A 20323-nucleotide genomic window follows, 5' to 3' on the forward strand; every position below is an offset into this window, starting at 1 on the left:
GATCTATTGGCAAAAATGGAATATATCTATGGTACGGTATGTTTTCATTAGTCTATAATCACCTGAAAAGAAGAGTCGTTTTGTTTCTGCAGTATCTCAGAAAAGACAAAACAAACACTGGCTAAAAAAAGGACAGAAAAGGATAGCCCTTTTGCATTTTTTGCAAGTTTCATGGCCACCGTAGTTTCTCCTACACCCTTCACAGCCCGTTCTTATTCCGAGATCATTAAATTCAGACACCAGCAGTGTTCAGTTAGTTGCAATCTGCAGCTTCACCGCTAAATATCACTAAATCCTACACACTGGTCCTTTAAGTGACATTTCCTGAACAGCAGCCACTGTGGCCACAAGCGCCGATTAAAAGAATATGGTTAATGTTATAACATAATAATAATAACTTTTTTATCACCCACTTACTTGGTTTCTCTTAAGCTCTCAACCACAAAAAAGCTGGTAAGTGGACCTTGAGTTAAGATAATATGGCGAAGTCAAGAATGAACTCCTAAAAGTCATAAATCAGCAAAGTGACCGAGTAATACGGAACAATATCTAAAGTTTATAATATTAGCCACGATAAGCTACAGCTCATAGCAGACCAAGTAATAGTGCAGCAGCAAAAACTGCAGAGTGTACTGGATTGAGCAATCGAGGTTTTACTGCTTATGAGTTCAACTTTTCATTTGTAAGAGGAAGAATGTGTTAATTATTTTCTCAGTTTGTCATACACCAAAGCCATCAGTTTGCACAGATATGATGCAAAAAGGAAGACAAACTCTTTTTACTTCTCTAATAGTAAAGAAGAGGCGTGTTGATTCTGGACATATTCTCTGTGTTTAGTTTATGTTCAAACTATTTATTTGGCTGTTGTTGAAAGAAACATCCTCTCCACGTACACACACATCAGGAGCAGTTTGGGTTGAGTGTCTTGCTCAAGGACACTTAAAGGATTAGTTTGAGACTTTGAGAAATACGCTTCTTCACGCTCTTCCAGAGAATTAGATGAGATATCACTCTCATGTCTGTCTGTTAAATATGGAGACCGTTATCTTAGCTGAACCTAAAGACTGGAACCAAGGGGAAACAGCTAGCTCCTTCAGTTTAAAAAACTCAGATAATTGACACCTTTACAGCTCAATAACTTTATTATCAATGACGTTTATTAATCCGTACAAAAAGAAATGGAAAGGTGCATCTTTAGGGAGGTTATGAGCCCAACTGTTTCTTGGCCGGACTTCCTGAAGTTTTCAGTGACAACAAGACGAGCCGGAGCCAGGCTAGCCGTTTCTCCGTGTCCAGTCTTTATGCTAAACTAAGATAACAAGCAAAGCGCATAAGCATATTTCCCAAAATCTCAAACTGTTCCTTTAAATATGTTTACAGGAAAATAAAAATGTTTGAACCACCAATAGTCGGCACACTGGACAGCCTGAGATAGTACGTCAGTTTCCTTCTAGAGGAGAATATCAAAGGCTGTTTTTCAGGGCATCTTTTGCAACAACAAACATTTTTGGGTGAGTACATCTTGTGTAAACCAACAGGTCTGTTTTTCTAATCTATTTCGCCGTATGGTATGCATTTATTTAAACTTTCCTTCGTGTCTGCTGATGTTTATGGGCTATTTTCACTGCATCGGAAGATACCTCTGGAGAAGATGTATGCAATGGAAATTTCTGGTGTGTGTATGTACATACTTGTACAAACAAGTGACATACTTTCTGGAGGCCCTGTGGATGTCAGTCACGGGAGTGGGTAAGCATGGTCCATCCTCTCATTTAGAGCCTGCCAGTCAGTCAGCCACTCAACCAGCCCTGGAACCAGCCAGCCAGAGCTTTTTAAAGGGGCCTGTGATTTGACAGAATCCCGTGGGGGGAGACGGGGGGGATTAGGATTAGCAGCTGTTTCCCCTCAAACACTGGAGAAGATACGCTATAGCTACACCACACTGATGGCAAATTAATAGATGAATAGAACATGCGTGCATCGACTCAGATAATGTGCTAAAGCTCCCCCGTTTCATAAATAGCGAGGAAGGTGTCCTTTTCTTGAACCCGGCTGTGTGGATCTCTTGTCACACACATACTGAGTAGCAGGGAGGGAAGCAAAGGCATATTGCGGCCGTGAGAAAGGTTTAAAACATCATCACTTTAATCTGGGAGCACAAAGCCAGCTACAGATTATGCTTCTGCCTCTCAAGCGATTCTGCTGCAGATCTGGTTTAGATGACCCCCGCTAACACCCTCAGAGACAGGGGCTTTTAACCCCAAACAAACACTGATAGCAAGCAGCTATCAAATGAGAACACACACCGACCACACACACACACGCAAACACACACATAGTAACCACATCCATGGCATGCACATCGACAGTACCCACCCACAGCATCCAAAAACACATACGTGAGGGCACACACACACACACACTGAGGACACCCGTAGCACATGCTCACAGCTGCAGACAATAACAGATAAACACACAGGCTTATGTCGGTTCCACTTGCATCCATTTCAGGCTATTAAGCAAGACACGAAAAGCCCAAACTGTTGCGTAGCTAACAGGTTTTGAGGTAAAAATGACACAATTGCTGGTGTGAAGAGACAGCACACAATGTGGCCCATCCCCTAAGACTGTCACACAGACCACCTAAAGTGAGGATGGCACTGCTGTGATGCCGTCAAGAGTTACTGGCAAAATAAAGGGCACAAATGCACTTGTGAAAGGTTCAACAGATGCTTAACTCCTCTGCTGCTGATCCTGCGGGCCTGTATTACCTGTATTAAAGGAGCTGTGGCACCCTGACGTAACACACACGCTGATTTTTTTCTCACTTTCTTTTAAACTGGAGCACCAACCGCACAATTAGCTCGCTGTGAGTTAATGACTAGTCTTCTCTATCGCTTATAAAAACCCACAGAAGGCCACATTGAACGCAGAAAGAACTCAATTCTACCCCCGTCTAGCATTTCGTTCAAATATTGTACTATTTAAGCTCACAAGATTGACATATTCTGTTTAATTTACAATATTTTCTTTAAAAGGGGGGGGAAAAGCTAGCATATTTAATATTTTATTGGAAATATGCATTATTTAAAGCTATCTACGTTGAGCTCGAACTTAACCTTTGCGAAAGAGACAGACGCAGAGCAGACGGATATGGAAAGAGGGAGAAAGCGAGATAAAGGAGAGAAAACGGAGATAAAAGAGGAGCAAATTCGGCAGCGGTTCGCCACAATACACTTGAGACCTGAAGGATGAGTCAGAGAGGACATGGCCATGTCAAAGAAAAAATTGAGAAAGCAAAAGACAAAAAAAGGAAGGAGGAATTTTCAAGCACAAGTAGCATTCTGTTTGAACTCAGCCCTTGATTTTGAACTTGGAGAATAAGATTATAACATTGTCGTCATATCTCAGTCAGCCTCTTCAACTCACCAGAGCCAATGGAAAAGTCATTCTCTGGCGTGACAAGGCTGTGTGTGGGTATTTTTTTCAGTTTTTTTTATGCAAGTTTTTGCCCAACACTTCAATGAGAGCCTCAAACTAATTGGTCTCAACCCCACTCCACTTTAGCCATTTGTGTTTGTACGTATAGCAGATCTGGCAGATTTTTTTTTTTCACACTTAACAATTGCAAAGCTTAACCACTCAAACCGCATGGAAAATGTCCCCACACCCTTAAATAACGGTTACGTGCATGTGTGTGTGTGTGTGAAAGAGAGAGAGAGAGAGAAAGAGGTTAAGAGAATAAGAGCACACCCTGATGTTTCCTGTCTCCAAATAAAGACTGATGGCTTGTGTGTGTGTGTGTGCGTGCGTGCGTGCGTGAGTGCGTCTGTGTGTGTGTGTGTGTGTGTGTGTGTGTGTTTGGATACCTACAAGTTAAAGTGCAAACCTTAATTTTTCGCATCACACACATAAAAAACCTGCCACGCTGACATATTTCAATAAATGGCGGTGCATACACAGTGGATGCACGCTCACGCACACCACCTCAAACACACCACCTGTGACATGGCCACTCCCATGCTGAGTGGGATGATGTTTCCGTGTTTGAGCTCCAGTTCAAGTCCGATAAACCAGGACCAAGACGACACACCTTAAAGCCGCTGTGTGTTTGTTCTGCAACACACAAAGCCAGATTTGATCAGATTTAATAAAAAGCAGCACATGCAGAGAGAAGGTGCATAGTATCTGCTCTCATCTCTGTGTTGTCTTACATGTCCTGATGCAATGGCGGAGATGTAAACACGCCATTTGTGTGTCACAATAAATCCAACATCACGTTCATTCTGAATGATTTCAACCATGACTTCCATCAGATAGAAAATGACAAAGTGCTGAGGTTTCATGTCTGCTCACTTCCTCTGTGATTTCTAGAGAGAGAGAGAGAGAGAGAGAGAGTCCATGCATGTGTGTGTGAGAGAGAGAGACTGAGAAAGAGAGGCCTATCTGTACTTGAACACTCACCACTACCACAAATAAGTGAGTGTGATTCATCACTTCCTTCCTATTAAACATGAACAGTGCAAGAGCAGAGGGTGTAAACCAAACGCTTCAGTTCAGAGCACTAGGCTCTCTACCCGAGTGTGCATGCACTGTATGTACATTGTGTGTGTGTGTGCATGTTTGCCACTATACACCTGCATGTCTCCATCACATACAAACCACTGATGTCTTATTGATGTAAAGAGCATTTAGTATGTAGTAAGTCATCTTTTTCTGAGTGTTTATGTGTGTGTGTGTTTGTATGTGCGGTGTACGGTGTATTGTGTGTCAGAGACCCTCCAAAAAGTTCTCGTCTCGACCTCTGGTGCCATCTGCCAGTGACAGGGCAGAAATGCAAATCAGATAAAACACCACGCTCGCTCCCTCCATTAGAGCAGCCTACAGAAATAAACTAGGTCAGACAGACCAGCAGCCAGCTGTGTGTGTGTGTGTGTAATAAGGCACATGCGCCTCTCTTTGTGTGGGGAGACAGCTATACGTGTGTGTGTGTGTGGGGGATGGGTTTCGAGTTAGCATTGAGGGTTCATAATACCCTTACTTGTGATGCTGCACACTGAACAGTCACAACTAACATATAGACAAACAGCAGCTCATTCACTCAGCACTCCTTCAAAGATTTCAGACAGAGAAGGCACTTCTAGGCTGTGTGACATGGCAAAGGAGCTGGGTGACAAATAAAGGCTCTTATCTGAGGCTGAAATTAGCCACAGCCAGAGCGCAACTGATAGGGAGCGTATTAAACTCTCGAAAACGAACCACCCGGGAGGGTGATGCAACGCAGAGGCAACGCTGGCGTAATGCAGACAGATGCGTCCTCCTCTCTCATATCGCTGCGACGCCTCTGAATTATGAATGAGGCCCCGTGCACCTCTTCAATGCAAAAAGCCTTCTTCTCTTCATGCTCACAATATACTGTTTGTTTTCATTAATGCCTCGCACTCAAAACGCAACCTCCCATCCTCATTGTTGGTTGTGTTAAAATAAATCTTAAATAAAAGGGGTTGCAGAGTATCTGAGGGGTGTTATTCAAATCCTCTTTGTCTGAGGACAGTGCCCGAAAGCAGATGGCATATAGGTGCTGATCTGGGACAATTAGATTGCTTGTGTTGCTTTTGAGGAGCTGAACTGATTTATGTTTTATAAGGATACAGCAACTTTTTGGCAAATGCAGGATCTGATCGACTAGGTCAAACCTTAAATTCTGTGCCCCTTATGTTGCGTTGATGCTGCAGCTCGGTGTGTAGGTTTGTATTACTTGAGAAATTCATGCTGCACGTAAATCAGAGTTGATTTATTATTATTATTGAAAACATTGTATGCCTTTGGTAGTTTCATAAATAAAAAGCAATGCCTATCACTAGTTTTAATCTGCTATTGTCAGTAAATAAATCCAGATTCCAAACAGGCTTCTTTTACTCATTCTATGTGATAAACATGGAGCAATATGAGCTGAATAATAAATGACTGCATGCCTTTCAGAATCATTTCAAACGTGGGCCTTCTATTTATAGACGCTCAAACATTTCCTTCTCCAGCTAACTTTCTCTGTTTTCTTTCTTCCTCCAACTGATTTCAGGCACAGATTGTAAATTCGGTCACAAGGGAGGGTCAATGATTCTCATTTCCTGCAGTTTGGTCCTCTTTAACCAAATGACTTTCCACTCCCTGAATTCCCTGTAGTTCCTCTGAGATATCTGCAGTTGCTTGTGTGTGTGTGTGTATGTGCGTGTGTATTAGTATGTATGAATCTGTGTGTACTTACACCAGTTCATAATGTGCATGCGTGCAATGTGGCATGTGTCTATAGGCATGTGAGCGTGATGCATGCAAGTTAAACCAAAAGGTGACATGAGATGAAAAGGTTAATATTTTCCAGGCTGGTGGGTGGGAGGTGATAGCTCTGTGTGTTCATGTGTGAGAGGCTGTGTGTGTGTTTGTGTCTTTGATTACACATTTATGTGTATTTTCTGTGTGGGTGAATGAGAAAAGTTTCAAGTAAAATGCTACCATGTTCTCAGAAAAGTGGATCCATTTCACTGAAGTGAATATGCGACGTGAGATTTATTGGTTTATCTGTTTGTTAGAATGTCTGAAAAAGTTGTCAAATCTCAAAAAAAGATTTCAAATTTGTTGCACTGGACCAAAAACTGTTTTTGTTGTGGATCAAATTTTTAAAAGAATTTCTTATCACTACTATCAAGAGAGACCATTTTAAACATTTTCACTAATTTCTTTCAGCCCCTAACTTGAACAGACAGAAATCTGATGCATGTATCTTCTGATTGTCTTCACTTGCCTTTGATTCTAATCCATATGTAAACTTTCTGAACATATTTTTCTGTGATGAAAGTAACAAAGTAAAAGGACTGCGCAGCTTTGGCAAAGTTATGTGCTCTCTGAAAGTTAAACTATGTAGATCAGTGTTCTGTACACCCACAGTCCAAAATGAACTCAAAGCTTCATCTCAGCCACCCTTCATGTTCCAATTGTGTGCAGCTGAACTGAGCTTAAACTGGATGTTGTTAAACACTGTTATATTGGTAATATAATATATAATAATATAAGTGTTGAACTTGAACTGAAGTTGAACTTTCAATGTTTGGTATGTTTTTGTCCCATTTCCATTTGTACTGCTACCACTTGAAGGAGCAGAAGCTGGATGTTTTAGCCATTTATCCATTATGTTTTAGCTAAGTATTTCGACCATTTATCCATCACTTCTTTATCTATTTCAGATTGAATCCATTATTCATAACTATTTAGTCATTACTTTAAGCTTTACTTCACCTTTAAAAGTTCAAACCATTATCCTTTACTTTAAGCTAACTATTTCAACCTTTAATTACTTTAGAGTATTTCTAATTTTACTGAACTGTTCAAACTCTTCTGCTCACTTAAAAGATTATAGTTATAGTTATTAGTTTACACACTGTCTCAATTGCAACACAAATTAATTGCCCCTTTCCACGGCCTTACCACTTACCTGACAACTGCAGAAGTATACCTTAGTAAAAATACCCTGGTTGGGAATTTCTGATGTAGATCACAGTTTACACAAGGTTTAGAGACACCCTGAGGACCACAGGCGTATAATATGTTCACATATTCTGCTCTCAGAAATGAGAGAGGGGTCATCCCACAGAACAGAATGAGAAAACGTTTTTTCATGCAATGGTTTGGACAAAGGACAAATGACTGGAGTGGACCCACTCTGAGGACAGGTAAAGGACAGGACAGGCAGGACTGGAATCAGTTTGGCCTGGCCTACAGGCTCAGCTCTGCTCTGTTTTGATTAAGTCCCTAACCGGATTTTTCCTATACCAATAGTCCCAATAAATCCATCTCCATGGGATATTCAACCGGCATTATTCTTGTCTTTCCTCTGTGCTGGAGAAAAGCACTGGGCACAGTTTGGAACAAGACATCCAATCTGCACTCCTCTCCATTGTCTTCCCCACCAGACAGCCCAGTGAATGAATGCTCTCGGCCAAATCCCCCTTCCATGTGCAGACACAGACTCCCTTGCCCACAGATACGCTCAGCTCTAATTAGGCAGACCGCTGGACGTGTTGCGGGAGGAAATCTCTCTGCACAGACATATCGTCTAGTGGCAGCTTTACAGATTTACGTCTTTTCATCTAGTTTGTGTGCATGTGTGTAAGCTGGAGCCGAGGGAGAGAAACACGGGGAGATACTGTAGTTGTTTTTTGACGATTTAAAGATGAGCACAATCCTTACTTTTAATGTATGGCACTCAAAGCGATGTGGGACAGAGTGTGTGAATGTGTGTGTCCGTGCTGCAACATGTTGCAGGGCCTTGCACAGCCTGCCGTTCATGCAGCTACAGAGTGTACAGTATGCTTCAAATCTACAGAAGTTGCTGAGCATTCCCCTGAGATCTGCGTCATCAGCACAGAGGTTATTTCCTGTAGTTTAAGAGCAGCATGACTCTCTTCCTGTTCTGTGTGTGTGAAGTCCCCCCCACCACCACCACTCCCAGTTTACTCTATACTGGACACAGATTACAAGGCAGACAAGCAGTTAGTAATAGATGTTTTAGCCTCACATTAGTTATTTCCTCTTTCACTCTTTAATGCATTCAAGATATATAGAGTTATTATCGCCCAGAACCACGGTTTCAGCGTCTGAACGGGAGCCCTGAATACACAGCCTGGTACCTTTTAATGTGAATGTTTCAAATGTTCACTTCAAGACGGAAAAGTGAAAAACTGTCACGGTGGTTATGTTTAAATGTCAAAGTCGCAGCAGTATAGCTACTCTGAATTGAAAGAGCAAAGGCGATCCCTTTGGAAATATAGTTTTCACATTCACTCTCAGTGCATTCATGGATTATGATTACTACCTGTAGGCCTGAAAGCTTTGGCTTCTGTAAAAGAAGTGCTACAGCTCAAGTTAAAGAAGAAGCTCAACCCCAAGGAAGTAAATATGAAATATGCGGAACTACTCCACAACATGCATGGAATTTTAAATTAACAAATGTATAGTGTACTTTAGGGGAACTGGTAATAATATGCATACAATACATTTTCTGGATAAAACGTGTTGCCTTTCTTGTTTCTTGTTTTTTAGTTTTTAAGTTAACACTGTTGTGACCCAATTTCTCCCCGAAAAGTGCATTGTGACTATAGTTAACTACATCTATGAAACACACTGCAGTACAGCATTAATGAACTTCAGCATGCAGACACAATCACAACCACTGAAGTCTCCTCTCTTTCTTTTTTGGTACTTATTTTACCCAAAGAGAAGAGCTGTTACCTTCTGCTTCCCCGACTCATCTCCTCCCTCTTCTTCTGTGTCCCCGGGGAGGCTTTGCAACACGGTCCCTTCCAGCAGCTTCCTCCTAACAACAAAAACATTGTTTTATTCTATTTTATTTTTCCTCCCCTCCATCTCAGTGGAGCTATTACTCTGCCTTATTCTGCATATGACCTGGGGGCGATGGGAGGCGGAACACATTGGCCGCGGATGATAATGTCTTTCCACACAGCTGAAATCTACGAGCTTCGCACTTCTCTGGTGGTGGTTTTGCAGCTATTTGTGGCAGTACAGCAGAATGCAGGAGAGTGGTGCTCTCATTGTGGCCTGTTGGTAACAGTTTTCTATGCTATTATTACATTAAGCATCAGCCCACTCAAAACAGAGGATGAGGCACCAAAAATACACGCGTTTGTGCCAAGACGACCATGTCCAACTCATCCACTTATTTATCCTCAAAGCTGCGGGAGAAGGTCATCGGGGTTACTTCCCACATTTGAATTCTATGAAGAGATTTTTATTTTTATTTTTTAAAAGAGTTAAGTTAAAATTAACGATAGCTGCAGAACCAAATGCAAAAAAAATGTGTCGTTTTGTCATTGATCCATAGGTTTGGCTATGTATTACATATTAGAATATATGGAAATAGCTGTATGGGGTGCTTTGAGCTAAATGCTAATGTCTGCATGCTAACATGCTCTCAGTGTTAACAAACTGATGTTTAGCATGTGTGATGTTTACAATGTTCACAATCTTAGTTTAGCACGTTAGCACACACACACACACACACACACACACACACATAATGGGATGATTGGGATCATTAGTTATGCACATATTTGCTTATAAACTTAGTAATATTGATTTTTGACCTGATGATAGCACTCATTTAAAAAGTAGAGAAAGTGATTACAGGCATCTTATGGCAATCTGTCTAACATTTGTGGGAACATTTCACCCAAAAGCACAAAAGTCAACTCTATGATGCATGGCGCCAGAAGAAAAAGTCAGAGAAATCGCCAAATTCAACAGCCTTCATCCTCTGGGGACCAAAAATATCTGTACAAAAGTTACAAAACATTTTGAGATATTTCAGTCTGAACCAGCGGTGGACTGACCGAAAGCCTGACACTGCCATCCATAGAGCCATAGTACTTAGTCTAAAAATATGAATTCATGTTTTACATCACACCTGTGTGTGTGCGTGTGTGTTCATTTTGCTCTCTAAGTGGGCCAAATGAGCAGGCAGCAGACTGGTACAAATCCAACACTGGGACTCACTGGGACTACAAAGGGCTGAAATTTGATACACTTGCAAAAACAAACCAAATCCCACAGGAGTTCTCCTTCAAGTTAAGTTTTTATTCCCCAGCCAAATACTTTTTTCTTCACTTTTGTTCAAAGATAAATTTGCTGTTAACTACACTTGCCAAAGATCAAACAAATGTGGCGTTTTTTCTTTTTTGGGTGTGGAGAGACATTAATTTGTTAGTAGCGCAGACAGAAAGGATTTCAGAAATGACTTGTATAGCATATTAAGGGCTTCATTAATTAACTCTACAACAACTTTATAAATCAAAGACTGAGTTTAAAACTGTATTGATTCATATAATATTATAAAAGTGCACTTTCACTCTACCTAACCTTTTATTTACTACAGTTGCAGGTATCCAGCTGTGCAGTGCTTTTTTGCATCACCTTCGTATTTATTTCCATTTGGGCTGATTTCCTGTTCAGGAACAGAGAGAACAGATATGAGTCAGTAACTGGTTAAAAATGTTTTAATCTTCACTTTCACAAATCACCTACTGTACTCCTACTGTCTGCAAGCCAGAAAGCATAGGTTCTGCTAACCCAAGGAATAAATGCCACACATAGTTCAGCAGGTAATATAAATCATTGTTGGGTAAGATCATAAAGATGTTCCTCTATTGATCCCCCGTGGGAGAAATTAAGTAATTAGTAAGTTTGGCACAGCAGCACAGAGAAATGTAGTGCAAATAGTAGAGAAAATCAAAAATACAATAAAAATGTAATAATGATGTAAAAAAAATGTAAAAAGCCATAATGAAAATATATACCATATATGCAATATGCAATAAAGTGGAATATGGTGTGCAAAAATAAATATTTTAAACAGTATAACTGTCAATTGTAACAAGGTGAGTTTGTGCAAAAAGAGTTGAAAAGTAGTTTCTGTTGTGTACTTTGTGGTGTGGATTGCAGTTATCAAATGATATCAGATTCTTTATTTATCAGTGATACTTCAGTATTCTGACGGCTCAAGACTGTCAAGTAAGTAAGTATTTTGTTGACCCTCATCAGCAGGAGCCACGTCCTTATAGCAGCCATCACACCGAAAAAAAGAGCAATAACGCCTCCTAGTGGTATAGTTTCACTCATACATGAGGGAAGACATCTGCAAACCATACTACTTATATCATCTTCTATAGCAAATTACAATTGTAGGGTTGTTTTTTCTGTCTAATGTATTTATTCTGTTTGTTTCCTCTTTCCATGAATGGACTTTCCTTTTATTGTAATTTCTTTCCATAGAGAGAGCTTCACTTTCCTTTAAACCAAAGCCATTGAGGTCACAGAGGTCACATGTTTTAGCAACACTGGGGTAGTCTACATTCAGGCTTAGAAATGTACACAGGGTGGATGTTTTCCAAGCTAATTTCAGTTCTTTTTAAACGTAAAATGTACTTATTTTAAGCAGGTAGAATAATACATAAACCATTGCTCCCCCAGAAGTATATGATGGAACTGAATAACTAGATTACTGGTTGAACTATAAGTCTGCGCCATGTGAGAGGTGCATTGGGAGGACTTGTGTGATGTCAGTATTTGTAAAATCTTAGGTACTATCCTGCTGAGGCAGAGTAGCGTAATGTGGGACTTTCCAAAGCACAGTGACTGTACAGTGACACTGGCTACCATCTTGTGAGTCTTTAAGTTACATTAAATTGGGAACACATCCTACAGTACAAAACTATACAAGTGTATTTGTGTAATGTACAGTTTTATATATGTATTGTAAGGTTTGACATAGTGAAGAAATGCACAATTCATTGTGGATTGTCAAAGCAGCCAATGAAGGAAACAAGCTGACCAGCCAATGAGAGTGAGAGTAGGGCGGGACTCCGGTGCCGGTGACACAGCTTCAGTGTAACGATGATGGCAGCCGATGCAGACAAGATGTGTTTGATCGCCCTTGTTTTGTTCTTCCTTCTGACATCAGGGTAAGTGAAGATACATAAATCATAAAGTTTGTGTCTTAGTCTGTTTAGGTACACATTGATAGTGTTTGCGTGGTTTGGATCCACAATGTGATGGTACGATCGGCAGTGTGTGTATATATATAAGAGATGGCACTGGTTTGGGTTATAGGTAAAAGGTTGGGTTGAGGTTGAACATCATATAAGGCTGTGACTGAGTTATAAATCACATACTAAAGTAGTGTTTATTAAGTCGAGTATGCGGTAGGGTTAGTGTTTCAGAGCCGGGGTGGGGTTCGGAGGAAACAAATCGATGGGTCCCTGAACTCACCACAACACCTGAGTTCAGAGCTGTGATGTTAAATCCAACCGGTAGGAAGGAAAAGCAAAGAGATAACGACATATAAAGTAATCATTAATCCATAAAAAAATAAAAAAACAAAAACTTACTTTCACTTTCCTTTCCTTTTCTTCTTCTTGAGATTGTTATAGGCTACTGTTACTGCCCCCTTCAGATCATTTAGAGATAGTTTACCAGTTGTGAAAACACCCCGAAACTGATTGAAATGGTCAAATATCCTCTAAATAATCTACTGTAAAACTATAATGTATTATTATTAATTATTATTAATAGTCCAGGCTTTTATTGGCTTCACCCCCTGAACTCAAGCTGCCTTTATTTGGCCTTTAATTCATTTTGCACAAAACTTTCAAAGATTGGAAATACTATCATACTATGGTTTATTTAAACCAGTATGAATATTACTTATTCTATTGAATAATATCTCAATTAGGAATCATTCATTTGATCATTTGATACTTTGGTGCCCAGGGTTTCTGTAAAATGAACTGAATGATTGAATTGTGGACAATCTAACTGATCTAATGATGTTCATATTGACAAAGGTTTAAACATTTACGTTTGTGTATAGCTTAGAACTCGCTCAAGAGGGAGACCGACGGGCTTTAAGAGGTTTTATACATCCAAAGAATTTCTGTAGAATCCAGACTAGGCCTCTAATTGAGACCTGCCTTTATTTATCAAAACATGTAGCCACACCCGAAATTTTTATTTTAGCCCCTTGTAAACCTGGGTGTGTATTGTGTGAAACTCATCTGTTGGTAGGATAAACTGTATGATCATGACTGATAATGAGCAAATGTCTTGTTGCTGTGGTTCATAAATACATGCACAGTCATGATTATTCTGGGGATCTCCCAGTTTCTCTTGGTTACCCTCCACTTGTTTCCGCGGTTTTCCTGCCGCCATAACCCGCACGCAACTGCAGTGACGTAACCGTAACCGTCCACTCCAAATTCATATATTTGGAGTATGCTCAACTGTCTCAGCCTCCTGACATAGATGTTTTCCTAGAATGAAAAGTGTACAATTAGAAACCTGCTGTACTTTCACTTTAGTTTTACTGTGGCTTTCTTATCACCAGGGCCTTTTCTCCTGCCTCAGGCCAGTGTACAGATGGGACCTACAACTATAAGGGGAAGGACTGCTGTCGGTGTGGTGCTGGTAAGTGTCAGGGGTTACATGTGAGTAGCTACAGAGAAATCAGTTTACAAGTTCTTTAATTTGGGCTGCTGGATAGCATTGGATAATGTATTGTTTTATGTTTCACTTTGAGTGATGTGATTTTCTGGCTGTCCAGGATATCTTCAACCTTTTCTGCTTCTGTTCTTTGAGAAAATAAATATTAGAATCTATAAAAGGTGCTCTAAGTTTACAATTAATCTCACCAGTTAAGTCTGTAAACCAATCAGCAACAGAGTTTTGAGCAAAGGCAAAATCTTAAAAACCATAAGATACACGTACATAAAAGGCCTTACATTATAAAACCATCCCGTTAGCCACAAATACTATATCTCGTAATCAAGCCTGGGGTAAAATGGAGCTGTGGGCCTCAAGCTAGTTTGATTAAAATGTGATAGGAAGCAAATTCATAGCGGAAGAATACGCACTATGTAAGCAAATATTTAAGATATAGAGATATTTAAGGTGCTAAAACAACATTTTGATACAAGGTCCTTTTACATGACAGGGCCTTAAGAAAAGGTCAAAATACAGAGTATGCTTGTACCATTTTAGGTTTTATTGTGCTTTAGGTCATAATACCAAACAAATCGCCCCCAATTTGTTTGTGGTGGGTAAAGACAACTTTTGTGCCGTTGGACCCACTATCAGAATGTTAACACTGAATGTTTTATAAGGTCCAGTGTGTAACATTTAGGCTCTATTGGCAGAAATTTAATATAATGTTCATAGGTATATTTTCATTAGTGTATAATCACACAAAAATAAGTGTGATTTTGTGACCTTAGAATGAGCGGGGAGGCCTTCTATGGAGGCCGCCATGTTGAACTGCCATGTTTCTACAGTAGCCCAGAACAGACAAACACTGGCCCCGTTCGCAGCTTTTGCACCTTTAGCAACCTCCGTAGTTTCTCCCTCGTGCTCGGAAGGGGAGGGTGAAACAAGTGAGTTGCCATCTGCACCTTGACGCCACTAAATCCTAAACACTGGACCTTTTAACAAGACGCTGATAAATATTGACATTTTCAAACGATGTCCGTGTGGGTGTGTATATCATAGGCTGGCTCAAACTGACTAAAACATTTTCTTCTGCCTCTGGCTCTTGTGTTTCCATGCTGTAGGTTGGCATGTGGTGAAGCACTGCAATGCAAGTCTACAACGTGGCGAATGCAAGGAATGTGATCATGAGACGTACAACAGCGACCCTAATGGCCAGACGTCCTGTGAGCCCTGCACATCCTGCTCACACGGCAATGGTATCACAATGGACATCACTGGTTCATTTATTTCCAGTAAAAACAAAAGAAATCCAAAAGACGAGGTTTCAGTGCAGTACAGCTTTTTTAGGTTCTTATTATTAATATCAACTTTAATCCCAGTAAGTCGCACAGTGAACCAGCATGAACAAAACCAAGATCTTGAAACTGAGGCAGCTAAATGGAATTCAGCCATCAGTAATTTTATATTTAAAAGATGTGCAGTTCCTACTGTGACGACAAAATGAAGAGGAAGATATACTACAACCCTATAAGCTCCACATACCTGGACACATGTTGTAAAATATTATTTTCTGATCGATCTGATTACATCATCATCTCTGCTTATACTGACCTTATTAAATGGACCAGCACGATGTGACCAATCCTCATTAACTGCTTTTTTTATAGTAGTTTTTTTAGCAGTGTTGATAGCAGTTCGTTGATAGCATTTAATTAGTCATTTGGCAGAAAATTAATCTGAAACTTCTGATAATCAGTTCATTGTTTTCATAAATTATCAAGCAAATATGCCAAACATTCCCTGAAACCAGATTATCAAATGTATTTTATTTGTTTTGCATTATCATTGATAATAGGATAATTAGTTGGAGAGGAAAAAGAACGTCAAGTTGGGCTCTGGGAACATTTTTCACTATTTTCTGACATTTTCTAGATGAAACATTATGTGATTAATCACAAAATGATGGCCAGATTAATTGATAATGAAAATAATTGTTAGTTGCCGCCTCAATCCCAATCAATTCCACGCACATACCGATCAGAAAATAATAATCTAGAAAAATATTTCAGTTTATCTATGAGAAGTCAATATCTCTTTTTAGAAAACAATATGGAGTATATCCTGGTAATACAACCATAATACGACCATAATATTAATTATGTCTCTCAAAATGTGCATTTATGTACCGCAAGTAACTACAGTTCCTTTAATGTCAGTGGTGTGATTTTATTATCCTTTCAGATAATCTAGAAGTTGTTGAACCCTGCACTCCTGCCAGGGACACAAAGTGTGGATGTAAAGAGGGTCACTATTGTAATACTCCCGAAGAAATCTGTAGACTTTGCCAAGCCTGTGAAACGTAAGTTCTTCAAATATCTGTACCCTAGAAGATGTATGTGTATGTCTCCAAAACAGTGTCACCAATGTTTGGAAAAAGATGTTTTAGTTATTTTTTATCACCATTCAGTTTTGTCACTTGCTTTTCTTTTGGTTCAAGATGTGGTGGTCCTGAGAACATTAAAGAACCGTGTACAAACCGCACTAATACAGTCTGCAAGGAAAAAAGTGAAGGTATGGTTTAATTTCGCATGGCTGCATTTGAATTAAATCATGACGGCTTCATGTAATATAATTTATTAACAATAATTTCATCATTCTGTGTGTACTATAAATGTGGTGTCCATATGTTTGTCTTTCAGGGGGAAATATAAGCATACCCGGCATAATTGTTGGTGTTATAATAGCTATTGTAGTAGTAGTGGCGGTGGTGTTTATTTGGAAAAAGAGACCATTCAGTGAGTATTTCCACCACTATACAACTATAAGTAATGGGACCAACAGAGGGCACCAGAACCTCATGGGTTTGTGTGATATGTGATAGTACCTGTGGTTTGGTTCACATTTAAGTAACATTCAGATTTAATTGCCATTTCTGTAGGTTTTTACTAATGTTTGTGTATTTTTTTGATAATTTATCTCAAAAGGCAGACAGAGGCAAGGCCAAGTGCCAAATGGAAATACACATGATGTGGTAAGTTATTGGGATGCACAATATTAGGCAATATAAAGGCCAGTAAATAGGATGTGTGTTATTCTGATATTGAAATTATAGTTGATAAATTATTGGTCAGTAATAATAATAATAATGTATTTTGAATTCTTATGCCAAACGTTTTAAAGCCTTTATTATCTTCAAAAGCCAAAGTATGTTTGCCAAAGTTTTTGTATGTTTTTTGTGTGTTAACAATAGTGATGTCTGTTAGATTTGGTTAAAACAGAGCTATGAAATATTAAATCTTCCATCTTATTATTAGCTATGCTCCTCTTTTAGTCCATTTATAACTGACCAGCTGTAAAACTTCTTTTGTCACACTCGCACATGTGCATGTATGATATGAACGCTTTTCTGTCTCTCCTCTAATGTTGGCATAGCTGCCCCTTTCTGTAGGAGGTGCAGGTTAGTTGTCTGAAAGCGTTGGTGTCGTTGTTAGTGTGCTTGCTCTGTGTCAGTACTATTGTGTAAGCAGTTTTATAACTGTGGACTTGTAAATCGTTTATTAACATTCATTCTGCTTCTGTTCCTCAGGAGATGCAGCCTCTTTATGGTAAGAAAAGACCATGTGTTTTAATTGATGCAATATTAGAGCTTTAAGTGCTTTTTTCAATATATTTTGGGTTGTCAGATGAAAAAACAGATCAATTGATAATCAGACTTAATTTACTTTTTGTTTCCCTTCATTATTCAGTCACATATTGAGTTTATGTTACCTGATTTCTGTTTGGGAGGGTTATATTTTATGTTATTTAGTCTATAACAATCAGTTGTGAGTGACATATCCTTCCTTATTTTGTTGTCTTGTTAGCTGCAGTAACGATGCCAAGGAGAAGTTAATTTAACGTTGCCCACTACAATATAAGTGATATGCTGATTTATGCCCAGTTATTATCTGTTACCTGTAAATTGAATTACAACAACTTGTACGTCTATACTTTGTTGCCATTATTCTGGCAGCTTTCCTGTTACTATTTTTATGTAGTTATTTCTGTGGCACAGGAAGATGATGTCCCCATTTTTAAACCTGCCCATAATAAACATCTGTTGTTTTCCTAACTGCTGCGACCACTTTAAATGTAACTGTAAATGCCCCTGCAGGTTCAGTAAAGTTGTAACGTGTGTTGTACTTTGTTTCATTAATCCTCATTTTCCCTGTCTTTCACACTGTCAGAAGTGGATCTCCAGCCTCGCCTGCCTGACATTGCAGAAGCACTGGGATGGAAGGATATGAAGGAAGTAGCAATACGTAGCAACATACCAATGACTGTTATTGACTCTTGTCAACTGGACATCCCTGGTGATAGTAAGGAGCAGACTCTTAAACTACTGTTAAACTGGGTGGAGAGTCAGGGCTCGGATGCAGCGAAGAACTTGCTTGAAATCCTACAAAGAAGTGGCAAAAGGAGAAAAGCCGAAAGGGTGAAAGAGATATTGAGTCATGACTACTAGATGAAAGCTTCCTGTGTGAATGTGTCTATTGTGAGCACTAATTGAATTGTTGAATTGTATATGTGTGAGTTAGGATTTTTGTAAAAGCAGAGTTAAATGAAAGGTGAAAGGTTTTCTCAAAACCCCATTTATGTGTTTACATAATGTTTGTGGAGATATGTGCCATTTTTTTGTGATGAATAGTGTGTGCCATGGTTTATATAGTGTGCAATAAATGTGTTAATAAGTGTCACATGGATTTTGGTTCCTTATGTATTATTAAATTGTTATTTGTCTTGTTATTTGTTTCATCTAATGCTGATGGACACCAGATTTTTCAGTTCAGCTGTTCCTAATCAAACGAGAACACCACAGTATATAACTATTGAGGCTTGTTGCAGTGACGTCTGACTAACTGTAACATCTTTAACATCTAAGTACTTAGAAATATGTATGTGTACTTTACCATGCTTTTATTTTGTGACATAGTAACATTACTGCACCCCATAATTGTTTTATTATTTAAATAATTAAGTATCAAGTAATACAGATAGACCTACATTCACATACTTCTTAAATCTCTAGATTTTTTTTGGACACTGTAGCTAAACTTACTGAAAAGCCATCATCTGAATATAGATTAGATACAAAATGACTTCCTTATCTCCAGGTACGTCTGCAGAATTGGTCGTACAATATTTATACACTGATTGCTGATTCCCAGTCTCAGTTCTTATTAATCTCTCTTCAGACATTGTATAAACTTGTTTTAGCTTCAAAATCAACCACCTGCCTCCTTGACCAGATTGACTGATTACTATAATGTTTCAGTACTATAATACTTCAGACTACTTTAGTATACTGGCTTCCCTATCCATGTCAGATCATACACGCCTCATAATCAGACTCACTGGATTTACTTTTTTCCTCAAGGGACATTTTTGTTCTGGTGGCTTTATCACCACTAAGGCTGCAATTACTTATTATTTTCATTACTGATTCATCTGATGATTATTATTTCAATTAATCATTTGATCCATAAAGTCAGACAATAGTTGAAAATAGTGTAGTGTATTTTGTTTCAGTTTACTTTAATCTTCACATTTGAAAGTTTTGTCATTTTGTATCAAAATTGCTCACAATAAAATTTCTGTCAACTAATCATTTCAGCTCTAATTGGCACCTTAAATATACAACAAAATTACCCACTTTCCATGTTTTTTTTATTTGATTTTGTTTTTCTATAAAATGACACACCGCAATTTAAAACCCAACCCCTGGCTTCAAATTGCTTGTTTAGTCTGAAGTGCAGTCCAAAAACCTCAGCCCTTTATTATCACAGAGACAAAGTAAAGTAGCCGTAAAGAGAGAATGTCTGCTATTTTTAGTGGAAAGATTCCTTAAACAATGTACTGTCAATTGTTGGGTACTTTTCTGTGAATTGAGTAATCAATGCAGCTGATGAACACACTTCCACTTCTGACTTTGTTTAGTACAGTGGTGACACCATAATTGAGTCATTAGCTTTTATTTATAATGGTTTCCAAGTTCCACATCCTTTAAAATTCTGGTTCCGTTGTCAAGGCTGAGTTTGATGCTGCTATAAATAAGTCAGTGGTCGAATAAAATTACATTTTGTAAAGTTGAACTTTGAGATTGCATTGAAAGGGTTTGATAGAAACATTGTGGGAATGTGTAATAAAGAAATCAATAGTGGAGTTACACAAAGGTTTTTATAAATACCTGAATATTTAAAGCAGAAACAAAGTAAAGTTTCAACCTATCTACCTGTCA

The 20323-nt window shown here is 38.9% G+C and overlaps 1 protein-coding gene across 1 annotated transcript; it reads left to right on the top strand.

Moving 5' to 3' along the window:
* The first annotated feature begins 12409 nt into the window (after window positions 1–12409).
* Window positions 12410–18782, top strand: fas (Fas cell surface death receptor). The gene is made up of 9 exons (XM_035663338.1): window positions 12410–12527; window positions 13949–14028; window positions 15168–15302; window positions 16288–16405; window positions 16544–16617; window positions 16746–16841; window positions 17031–17077; window positions 17633–17651; window positions 18273–18782. The coding sequence occupies exons 1-9, from the start codon at window positions 12460–12462 to the stop codon at window positions 18548–18550; spliced, it is 915 nt and encodes a 304-aa protein (XP_035519231.1). The 5' UTR covers window positions 12410–12459; the 3' UTR covers window positions 18551–18782.
* Window positions 18783–20323: the final 1541 nt, after the last annotated feature.

This window comes from Morone saxatilis, unplaced genomic scaffold, assembly GCF_004916995.1.
Source record: "Morone saxatilis isolate NCDOM2014 unplaced genomic scaffold, NCSU_SB_2.0 Contig19, whole genome shotgun sequence".
Lineage (NCBI taxonomy): Eukaryota > Metazoa > Chordata > Actinopteri > Moronidae > Morone > Morone saxatilis.

Coding starts and splice junctions, on each gene's coding strand:
- fas (XM_035663338.1), top strand. CDS start 12,460: ATGATGGCAGCCGATGCAGACAAGATGTGTTTGATCGCCCTTGTTTTG. Junction 16,618..16,745: donor CTGCAAGGAAAAAAGTGAAG/GTATGGTTTAAT, acceptor TTTGTCTTTCAG/GGGGAAATATAAGCATACCC. Junction 16,842..17,030: donor TTGGAAAAAGAGACCATTCA/GTGAGTATTTCC, acceptor TTATCTCAAAAG/GCAGACAGAGGCAAGGCCAA.